This window comes from Halyomorpha halys, unplaced genomic scaffold, assembly GCF_000696795.3.
Source record: "Halyomorpha halys isolate HHAL.00 unplaced genomic scaffold, Hhal_1.1 Scaffold108.1, whole genome shotgun sequence".
Classification (NCBI taxonomy): Eukaryota; Metazoa; Arthropoda; class Insecta; order Hemiptera; family Pentatomidae; genus Halyomorpha; species Halyomorpha halys.
The window spans coordinates 1,935,610-1,947,529 of NW_027112950.1; the positions used below are offsets into that span (position 1 = coordinate 1,935,610).

The 11,920-nt window shown below is 28.7% G+C and overlaps 2 protein-coding genes across 5 annotated transcripts in view; one reads left to right on the forward strand and one right to left on the reverse strand.

Moving 5' to 3' along the window:
* Window positions 1-5,013, reverse strand: part of LOC106677786 (15-hydroxyprostaglandin dehydrogenase [NAD(+)]) — an 8,277-nt gene extending 3,264 nt beyond the window's left edge. The window contains exons 1-5 of the mRNA XM_014415903.2: window positions 4,921-5,013; window positions 4,713-4,836; window positions 4,204-4,316; window positions 3,032-3,190; window positions 858-1,015 (exon numbers count right to left, since the gene is read on the reverse strand). Coding sequence (XP_014271389.1) covers window positions 858-1,015; window positions 3,032-3,190; window positions 4,204-4,316; window positions 4,713-4,836; window positions 4,921-5,013 — 647 coding nt within the window. The remainder of the gene's footprint in view (window positions 1-857; window positions 1,016-3,031; window positions 3,191-4,203; window positions 4,317-4,712; window positions 4,837-4,920) is intronic.
* Window positions 5,014-6,528: 1,515 nt separating this feature from the next.
* Window positions 6,529-11,920, forward strand: part of LOC106677800 (putative serine protease K12H4.7) — an 18,728-nt gene continuing 13,336 nt past the window's right edge. The window contains exons 1-3 of one of the 4 annotated variants that reach the window (XM_067050613.1): window positions 6,529-6,655; window positions 7,638-7,843; window positions 10,041-10,228. In XM_067050613.1, the coding sequence (XP_066906714.1) occupies window positions 6,544-6,655; window positions 7,638-7,843; window positions 10,041-10,228 (506 nt within the window). In that variant the 5' untranslated portion in view covers window positions 6,529-6,543. The other 3 variants (XM_014415933.3, XM_014415931.3, XM_014415932.3) reach the window with 3 other exon arrangements.

The following is an 11,920-nucleotide window of genomic DNA, read 5'->3' on the forward strand; positions in this document are numbered from 1 at the left end:
AAAAAAAAAAAAAAAAATTATACGGGACTGACTCAACATACATTAGAAGTTTCCATTATATTTATTCATCAAGGCTAAGCCGGTCAATCTCTACTCATACATCCCTTTTAGTGGCGGGCGAAAAAGAGATGCCTATGCGAAGATAACCGTCCGAATTTCACGATTTTACTAGGGTTTGGAAAAAGACTAATAAAAAAATAATAAAATAAAATAAATAAAACAATATTTACACAATTCAAGAAGCAGTGTATTAAGGACAAAATAGATAATAAAACAATAACAATAATTTTTCAATATTCATTAAAAATTATATAAATAAGAAAGGTATAAATGATCATAAAGAAAATAAAAATTGAGTTCTCGCTTACTAAACGTATTTACATATACGAAAAGTCATCTTTTCATTATAACTTTACATAGACCATTTATTACAAAGTATATACTTGGTATTTACAATATATTTTGTAACAAAATAAACAATATTGCATATCAAAAATAAAGAATAACTCCAAGGTACATGGTAAGCGCTGGACGCATTATCTCTTCCGAAAGAACGTTTTTTTACGTTGTTGTTGAAATTTTTTTAATTATCTCGTAATGAAATTAGACTATTTAAAGCGTATTATAAATTTATTTCGAGATAGAGTTCTCTCACAACGCGAATGGTAAACGTAATGCTGCCGGCATATCGGCGCTAGCACTTTTCGCTTGTGCAACAAATGCCGATTATATCGGCCTCTGGTACTAAAAGGATTAAACGTGTACTACTATTTACCACTCATTATCAAGACTACTCATTAGCTATTAAGATATAATACTTAGTACAACTAACTATGAATGACCAAATTTATTGTTACCTTTGCATTGTTCCAAGATTACTTTTTAATTCATCTTTGTACGCAGCCATTTCCGGAAAAATGTACCTCCGTTCAGTATGTTGTAATATTGGAGTGTCAGTCAAACCAGGAAGTACAGCCATTACCTTAATACCATATTTCTCAAAATACTCTTTTGACTGCAAAAGTGACCACGTTTATTCAAGAATAATAAAATATTAAATCTAACTAAATGTAAGATTTATTTTTATTTTGTTATAAATTAAGATTAAAGTGGGATTTTTAGTTATTTTAACTAGAAGTATCAAGATTGTTAGCACTAAGATCGTAAAATAAAATACATTAATGTTAATAAAATGAATGAACCTTTATGCAAAAATGTATTGATACTGTTATAAGCAAAATTATATAAAGAAAATGTTGATAAAAATGTGAAACCATGTGTCAACAATCTAAGTTTTGACTTAATTGGAGAAGATTAATAAGTGAAAGTTGTGTGATGCGCGCACAGCACCGGATTTTTCAATTTATATTACTTATAACTTTGTTTTACATATAATTTTTGTTTCAAAGACTACTTAACTCGTTATTCATAAATGTTTTAAAGGTAAGATTAGCCCGGACCTAACTCTGGATTTTTGGAAGGGAAGGAGAGTAGAGAGGGGAACGTTAAGTATGACCTTCTAATTATTTTTGGTAGTTTAAAATATAAAATGATATTGTTTTATAAATTAGCATGGATTTAATTTAATAAATGAGGATAAAATAGAATTCAATATTACAGATAAAAGCTAACTATAACTAACCGTGTCCGGCAGAGGTGGGTGAACAAGTGACAAATCTTGTGAGTTTAAGGAGAAAGAGTCTAATGGAATGTAAAAACTAACTGCTAGAGAAAATTGAAAAAATGTGAAAAATGTTTTTTTTTTTTAAAAAAAGAGAACTTTCAGTGAGTCGATTAAACCGAAAAAAATTTCTGTGGCATATGAATGCATATACCCGCGTTTAATATTTAATTCCATTTTCGTACGACGTTTCATTTTTTACCTAGGCTGTTCACACAATGGAACACACACCATTTTACAAGGTTTGGTTATTTGTACTCAAAGGGGTTCTTAGCGTGTATGTCATTTTATGATTGTATGCCGAAGGGAGGAAAGTAATGTTGAATAGAGAACAAACCCCTGAAGCGTGTTATTTTATAGCTCTGCTAGATAAGAACGTATACATGGCAGTCTATACATTTGTCGATAAGAACAAGATAGCGCATGCAAACACTAACGTGAGGGGACCTAGAAAGGAACATGAGAAGACACGTGTTTTGCTTAAAGATGACTGGACATGGGCACTGTTGATAGCGACTCCGATGGTTGCTTATCAAATAACTGACGTAACGCTTTCTGGAAGACTGATGATCTTTAAGTTCGCTCACTTTTTTATCTTCGAAAATTACAACACAATAATGCATTACTTTCATTTCTTTGATTTAATTGAAATTATAGTAACCGTTAAACAGGATTTACTACATTTCCATGCTAAACCATAAAATATAACTTCTCCTACAACAAAAATACGTAAGTAAAGATTTGGAAACTTTGTGGTTAACCGCTGTACTTTTAGAAAGGGTACGATTCACTACATTCTGTCAATTGAAAATAGTGAAAAAGGGCTAAAAAGAATATTTCTGCTTTTTTAAGGCTGATTTCATAATTGTTGTAAGAAACTTTGGGAAATAAATTTTCTTAAGAGAATAATGTTGGTATTAATTTAAAGTAAGTGGCAACTGGTCGAATTTAAACACCGTAATTAACAGACAATATAACATTACAAAAATTTTCATTTTTGCAGTTACCGTGTTTTTATAACCAATCCATCAATTTTATTAAGAACTTTTCAAAAATAAATTATTAAGTACTTACATACTATTTATTTTCTAAACCAATTTTTCAAAAGACTCAAAGTTTGAATTTGAGTATAATATAAAATAAAACCTTTTTTTATATCCGTTTTCTGAAAGATTAGTTTTATTTACGTTGTTTCTCACTGTTGCCGACGATGTATTGTGTTTAATAAATATCAAATTTATGCTAATGCTCCTCCATCGGCATATGCATTTATTAAATAAGTAAATATTTCATTAATCACATGCATATAAAGATAAAACAAAAATTTAAATCCTAAATATCTGTACTTACCCCAAGGCAAATCGTCAAATTAGTTATGGCAGCTTTCGTCATTCCATAAATGGGCATAAGTGGGTAAGGCTTGAGAGCAAGTGTAGACGAAACATTAACAATAGTTCCTCCTCTATTTATTAACTGAAATCCTAAAATGCATCCCCAAACGGTCCCTTTCTTAAACAGGAATAAAATAAATTATAATTTATAATATAATGATCCGAATCATCTTTATATATAATTCATAATTCTAAACCAGGGTGCCTATTGGATCCTACTGGCGAATTTGAAAAGTTCCACCGACTCTACACACATCTCTTACCAAGAGAATCCAAGGAGGATTGTGTTAGGATTAAGCTAGTGGATTAAGATTTTTGAAAATTCAATAAATGTAATCAAATATTGTTTTTGTATTGGCATGGATGATCTATCAGGTTCACAAATCTCTACTATTATAGCTTATTGTTTTCATTCAAAATCAGACAACTCTATTTCAAAATAGGACAATCATTGGTTCATCTTAAAACCAAAGTTAGTAACTCACACCCATCCACCTTTCCTTACGTGGGAGATTGCAAGCCAGTTATATAACTATGCAACAATATCCGTGGTCATCATCGGCATAGAAAGCCAAATCTTCAAGGGGAGAGTAGGTCTGGGGAGAGCACGTTTCCGGAGTTAATTATCCATAAATAAGATAAAAGTTAAGAAACTATATTTAGTTTTAATCAAAGTTTAATTTAGTTATTTATGAAGTTTTGTGGATTTTTATATTTTACTTTTCAATATTTATTTTCAAAATATTTTTATGGAGGGCCAGGCAGGTGCTGGACAGGGAAATGGCACTTCTGGAGATATCTATCAACACTCATGTCATAGGTAAAAGGCCTGGTATGATTAGGTAGGCTATTCAGCAGAGGCTGTAGTAGTCGAGTGAGTTGAGCACCTTAGCAACCTCAAGTCTACAGCGGCGCCGGTTCTGTTCCAGAAGAGAAGGGTGTTGACTTTTATTTCGTAGCGGTCTCACGAAATAAAACTCGGTCCTCCCCCTCTGGTTTGTAGGTAACACCTATCGGATATAACCCATCTCCCTATATTTCAGAAATGGCCGGGTAGTAGGTAAAATAAAAATTAATAAAGCTAGAATATAAAAAAATTATACATAATATTGTTAGTTTCTCGTTACTTACGCAATTAATGTCGATTTCTCTCTCCCAAAATTCAAATCTGTCATCGGCCACACCAGCGTTATTGATTAATATATCGATTGATCTATAATGGTCTATTATTTTATTTAGACAGTCTGAAATCATAAAGTTATGATTTTCTTTCCATCCATCTATTCAGATTATTTTAAATATCAGATGGATCAGAAAAACCTTATAAAAAAATAACTATTATAGAAATATCAAACAATTTGTTAGTTGTCCTTCGAAATTTATATTTAAGTGCCATAATTGTATTAATATTATTGGTACTAACATTTGTCTGATACCTACTCGTATACACTCTGAACAGACATCTATAACATATGCTGCAGCTAGTTATAAACTGAAAGAGCTAGTATTATAAAAGTGAGTTATTTTCTACTAATTTGGTATCATGTAAGGCATATCTCACCGAATCTGTGTTTATTTAGAGTAACTATTGATAGGCTGTATTTATGATAAACGCCATAGGTATCTATATTATTTATTACCTTTAAACTGGGTTTTGTCTGAAACGTCAACAGGAAAAAAATAACAATCGCCTTTTGAATATTTCTTTTTCAATTGATCCACAGTATTTCTTCCTAGCTTGGTATTTATATCGCATAAAGCTACCTGAAGAAAAGTAATTAATATGGTTCAAAAAAAAATTTAAAAATTTATGTTCAATATTTTATTATAATTATTCTGATAAGATACTTTAACATTATTTTCTAACAATTCGCTGCAAATTTCTCGACCTATCCCCCGAGCACCACCCGTAACGACAGCAATTTTTCCGCTCAACGACATTTTAAAAATAGATAAAAAGCTCCTTTTCGAGGATAATATAGGCTTAAAACCCTTTAGATAAATGAATGACGTCATTATACCATTAGTTAAGCTGTTATCTTAATTTACCTCCTTGAGTTTGTTTATCTTAGTATGCCATATCCATTACATACAAATTATGGAGCTTTTTTTTTTGGTTGACTATTTTCAATAATGAATCTTGGTCGAATCGAAAAAGGAAAAAATCTAAACCTCTCAGAATTTGAGATTTAACGTTTCAAAATACATAGAATCCAAAAATTGGAAAACAACAAAAAAAAAAGATCATTTAAAGCAGTTGCGGAGTGTAGGAGCTAGGGAGCGGCAAAATTTCTCAATAAACATTAATAATATCTTGTAAAATTTAAACCATTTCATTTCTTTTTTTTGTTTGTAACCTGTACAATACACGATAAATAGAATTTTCCTTTCCAAAACGTTTTTTAGAATTACTGTATATTTTAGTTTTTTAAATTGGAATAATGGCACTTTAAAGATTAATTATAATTAGCTATTATCATGCGCCATTTGTTCAAAATCGTGGCTTATTACAGATTTCCTAGGCTAATGCTTGAGTCTTTTCCCCAAGGCAATACAGGCGCACCAAAGGATTATTATATTTTATTATTTTATAGGCGATTTTATTTTTTATTTGGTATGGACGATGGGGCAAAGAGTGCAACTTGCCTCTGGCCTCGAGCCTCAAGACTTCTATTCTAGATATATTTGGCAAAGTACTAGAAATAACAATAATTATACAATAAAAATAATATGAAACTAAAAACTGAAAATTTAAGACAGATAAATTAGACCACGTTCAGCTAAAAGGTACCAATCCACAATTTTGTCAAATTAAATGGAGTTAATGCAACATTTTTGTTCCTTAAATACCGCTCAAAATCTTTCTGAAAAGGTCCTACGAGAGTAGGATACGGGTTGAGACACCCGTAAGTTTATACTACCTATATACTAATAAAATGACTCCGCAAAAATAGGTAATATCTATATTTGGGGAAAAATAGTTAGTATCTATATATAAAACTTTTACCTCTAAAACAATGGATTCTGTTAATAACTAGAATAGTAATTCTCATTTTGAGTTGAAAAATTAAACTCGATATTATCTACCGCTTTTTCTTTTCAAAATGGCGGCCGATTTGAAGTTACATACATACATCACTGTCCACGGCTTTTCTTCGAGACTACTAGTTCCTTTTTTTATATTTAGTGCTAAAGACAAAGATTACCTAATGATTGTTCTTAACTTATTTTGACATGATAAACTTATATATATATATATTTTCTAATTTTTCAACCTAATGATGAGATTATTCAATGTAATAATAGTTACTAAAAAGTTTAATTATTATAAAATAATTATTTTTACTCCATAAAGTTTTTGAATACATTTTTAAGAGAGTTTATGTGGGGCTGATTAAATTTTTCAAGATGTACTCCTCTCTTCTTGTAAAGACCTCACGATTACCCGAAAAACGGGTAATTAGTTTAAGCATGGGTTGTTATTTTCATGGCTATGGCTTGGTAAGTTCGGTCGGGAGAATCGACCTTGATCGCAGAGTGGCTGTGATAGCTAACATTACAGTCATTAGCTGTTATCTATCAGGTAATTTTACAGAATAAAAATGTCAAGGTATGGAATGACAATCAGATTGTCAATCTATAGACCTTGATCACAGAGTGACAGTGATAGCTAACATTTTGCCGCCAAAGTTAAAAAATAAATTCAAAAAAAGAGGCTTTGAGACTCGGAATGATAAGAAAGTGAGCTCAATTGATTACGAGATTGTTGTGATAAGGTCAGTATCGTTTAATTGGCAATACATCTAAAGAAACATCTTATTATCCAAAGTTTTGTATATTGATGACTTTCCTAGTTTTGTGAAAGAATCAACATTTTCTGTGATAAATGTTTTGAAATATGATTAAGAATGGTATGATTTAAGGTTACATTCAAAGCTACTCATAAAGGATCAATTAAAAGTTACAGCAGCTTGATTTCGTCATTTTTCTATTTAACAAAAAAATCAGAAATATTCACATGTTACAGTTTCAGTATGTAACATATAAATTCTGCCTTCTTTATAAAGAGGGATGAATTTCTCATACAAATAAAACAAGATAATTGTAAGATAGGTTTATGAATTTAGGATGCATCAGCAGTAACATGATATAGATTTTAAATAGAAACACTATCTTCTTTGAAAAAGAATTCAGCAATCAGCTATCAAGATAAAGATAGTATAGAATTCAATGTTTGTAGTTCCTTATACAGTAAATTTTCCTTCTACTGTACCAGTAAGGATAGTTTTATTTTGATGGATAATTTGTAAGTGAATTTATTTTCATTAAAACCAACCAATATAATATTTTTTCTTTATTTTTTTTTCAATATTTCTATGGTCTACTTGAATTGTAAGTAATTATTTAAAGTGCATCATTGTTGAGTGTTTGAAAATAAAGATAATGGATAACTGTGATAAAGCAATTCATAATTTCACTATCTACAGTTGACTGTGTGAAATATTGATTTTTTAATTTACAGTTCCATATTGATTTATAGGTTTCTTTCTTCTTTATATTTTCAGTTAAATCTAACAATAACAACATAATGAAGGTCTATGTAACACTGAGTTTTCTTCTAATGTTTACATTGTCAGTCAATTGTCATAAAAGGAAATTCACTATTGGTACTCCTAAAGTCCCTGAACATGTTACGAAGCTTCCTGAAGAACAATGGTTTGATCAGAAAATTGATCACTTTAGGCCAACAGACCTCCGAACGTGGAAGCAGGTAATAATTAAGGGGTATATTCATATTTTTAAATTTTTATAAATTTTAATTGAAAAATTGTTTCTGGTTTTTATTTAAAGCTTTTTCATCCTTAAGTTTTTATCAGGGAATAAAAAGTTTTTGAATCATAATATACAACCATACTTATCTGTGAGAGAAGGAAAGGATATATGCTAGCCTGGGTATTTTATAAAATTACTTGAAGCAAATATTCTTGAAGACATTTTATTGTGCAAAGTATAAATACTTTTAAATTTCCATTACTTAAAAATGTTTTGTTTATAAAAACCTTTAAACTTTTGTTTTTTATAATTATTTTATCCCTAAAATTTAAAGTAATTTAGGATTCAACTAGATTCATTTAAATATGAAGAGGAGATGGTTGGGGGTGCGGTCAGTAAATAAAGTGATGAAAAAAGTGGAAAATAAAAATTTTTTTATTTTCCACTTCTTTCATCACTTTATTTTTTTTTTTTAATTTTCATTCTGTACAATTATTTACTTTATGTAGTTATTTAATTCAATTCAATTATTTAATTCTGTTTATATTTTACCTTTTTATTTTTTTGTATTCATTGGTTGTTATCTTGCTCTTTGTTCTTAGCCCCGATGAAGGCTAAAAACTCTGGCCGAAACGTTGGCACTATTAAATAAGTTCTCTCAACTTATTTGTGTTATTTGCTGACTGCATCCCCAACCATCTTCTCATCATTGTAGATTCATTTAATTTTAAGTAAACTACTTTATTTCTAAATAATAGAAATGAGTAATTCATATTAAATGAAATTTTACTATTTTTGTTCTTAATTTTGTTATTGAGACATGATGTAATTGAAATTTCAGAAAACATCTGAAATTCATCCTTTGATTTAATAATTGTCTAATATTATGTTTATTTATTTGTTTTGGGTGGATGTACAGACCTGCCTATCATGGGCTATTCTTTTCCAGTTACATTTTTACTTTGTTGTTAATTCTGTCTATATATCTGTTTTTTGGCTGTCCCTCTGGTGTCTTGACAGCTATAGTGGTGCTCATTGTTTTGAAGAGCCATCCTGATGGAATTTTATCTGACAATGAATTTTAAAATCAACTTAAAACTTTTCAAGTTGAAAGGAAAATTTCAAAGTTAGGTGATATATTTGATAGATGACATGTCTATCTAAGATTGCTACGAGTTTTATCCCACTTAAACAATGAGTTGATAATTAATAATGAGGAGATAAAGAAACAATATATTGATTTTTTTCTGTTGCACCACTTCAAATGTTGATTATTATTTATACAAGAATTGCATTCTTATGTTACCTTAAGGTTTTTACCTTAATGTATAATCCTATAAATTTATTCTTATAATCATGTATTTTGTTTTATTGATTTTAATTTTTTACTAGTATCAATTAGATTTTCTGTTTACTGGGAAGAAGTCCCACTGAATCGTTTATTGGGAAGATGTTCCACTGAATTGTTTACTGGGAAGATGTCCCACCTTTCAAAATACAATTCATTGTTCAAAAATAAAATATTGAAGCTTACTGGTTACTTCCTTCTATCTACTTTTACTTTTTCTTACTGACAGTGATAGGGAGAGAGAAGTATTACATGAAATATTTGGTTGTATTCAAATATAGCTGTTATTTTTTCTAGTCACTATTTGGGTTCACCTTCTTGTATAGCTTCCTTTTCTTTTTATTTTTTTGAAGATCGCTGATTGACCGTGTGTATTATTAATAAATGGAATATGGTCTGGGTGCGGTAAAAAAAATTTAAATAGTGACACTTATTTTAATGAGCCAATGTTTCGTCCCACGTTGCAGGGCTAAAAAAGATACTAATACTTAACATAAGTAAAAAAGTAAATGGAAAATAATTATATTTAATATATAAGTAAGGGTATATAAAATATAATAAATACTTATAAATATAAGGATATACAAAATACTTTTAGTTGCTGCATCAACACTTTAAAAAATTAAAATTGGAGGAAAAAAGTTTAGTTAAATATATTCTATAATGGAACCAATTTGTTGTTAATAATTTTTTTGACTAATAAAATATTGGTTAAAGATTGTATTTATCTCAGGTTTATCTATTAATAATTGAATTGTTCTTACTTAATTTTTAAATGCTATTGGCAATAACTATATATTTTTCATTTTATGTATATATATTAAATAGATTCCTTAAATAATTTCAGAGGTACTTTGTAAATGATACATTTTTTAATGGTTCAACATCTTCTCCAATTTTTCTAATGATTGGTGGTGAAGGTGAGGCAAGTGCAAAATGGATGGTTGCGGGAGCATGGATTGAATTTGCCCAAAAACTTGGAGCTCTTTGCTTTCAACTTGAACACCGCTTCTATGGAAAAAGTAAACCATTTCCGTAAGTTAGAAATATAATAATTTAATATTTAAAAATTTTAATTAATTTATTATTTTTCTAAATAATTTATATTATCAATGTATGAATACCTTATATTAGTAATAATTATTATTGATGAATACCACAACTTAATAATTTGGTCTAGTGGTATTGTCGAAAACTACAATAAAAAAATAATTAATTTTTTCCAAGTTAGTCAACAGTTAAGATATAATACCATATATGAGTCTGAAGATTCAAAATGAGTTCTATAATAATAGCAATGAAGGCCTAACAAACCCGAAGGTTCGATGACAATATCACCAATCATTCTATAAAAAAAAATTAATACATATCAAAATAAAGTTTTATAAAAAAAAAAAAAAATTCAAAAGATAAAAGTTGTTGAACAACAAATTTTGCATCTACTAAGTACTAATAATTTTAAATTCATTCAGTTGCACCTCCTCAAATGGGCAATTTTCCTACCTTCGGCAATCGCCATTTCAAGTTTCTTATGGGATACAATGTTTTTAGAGTACCGGTATGTATCCTATAGAGTTATTCTTGCTTTAGTCAAGATTCAAATAAAAATATATATAAAAGTACAAGGTGGGATGTAAAAAGAAGTACATAAAAAGATTAAAAATAAGTAATTAAGTATAGAAATAAGTGAAAAATTGTGATAGAATGTTAACAATAACTCCTGTTATCTTTACTATTACTATTATCAGTGTAGATAAATTATTATTTTCACAATTTATAAAAACTACAGTTGTTACCATTGTCTAATTATTTTCTTATTTATTTCTTAGTCATTTTTTTTTTTTTTAATACTCTTTATTTACTTTTACTTATTATTAGTTACTTCTTTTACAATCATTGTTATTATATCCTATATTGTATAAACTACTCTAACTATATTTTCTTCATCATATACTCATTTTATTAGTAACGATATGTTTCATTCCAATTTTACTTAGTTATTCCTAAATTAGAAAATTATTATAGTTATTATCATTATCATATTTCTGTATCTTTCTTTTATTATTTTTCATTTTTCGTCATATCTTTATGTCTACTTCCTGTATACGCGATGTATTTGAAATAGAAATATAGCCATTAAACGGCTGGCCACCTCCCTGCTTCCGCTTTATTGTCACCTTCTGTTCAACCTTTCGCTTTGAACAGGTAGGTGGTCCTAATTTGTTCTTTGCTCATTTAATATCATTAATATTATTTTTATTTATATTTATTCTTTTAAGATGTTTATTTAATCTCTACTTTCTTCTTTTTTTTTTTTTTTTTTTTTCCTGTCTTGTTTTTTGTACCTCTCCTGTACTTTTTTAAATGTATATTTTACGTATTTTTTAAAATTTTTACTCTTACCATTGGTACTTATTTTTTATTCTTATCATTGTTTATTCAAGTTTATTTTATATTGATACTATTTTATGTTTTCCTTCCTTTTATTTATGTGATTTCTTATCACTTTATTTTTACATAATATTTATCCTAGCTTAAATTACCTTATTGTTAATCTCAGTTTTTTTTGTATCTTTTTAGCCCTGACGAAGCCCTAAAAAGTGGGGCGGAACGTCGGACATTAAAATAGTTATAAACTATTTGTTCTGTTTTTTTTTACCGCAACCCTGACCATCTTCTTTTATTTGAATTTTTAAGGTCAACTATATATATATAGTTAACTATAAC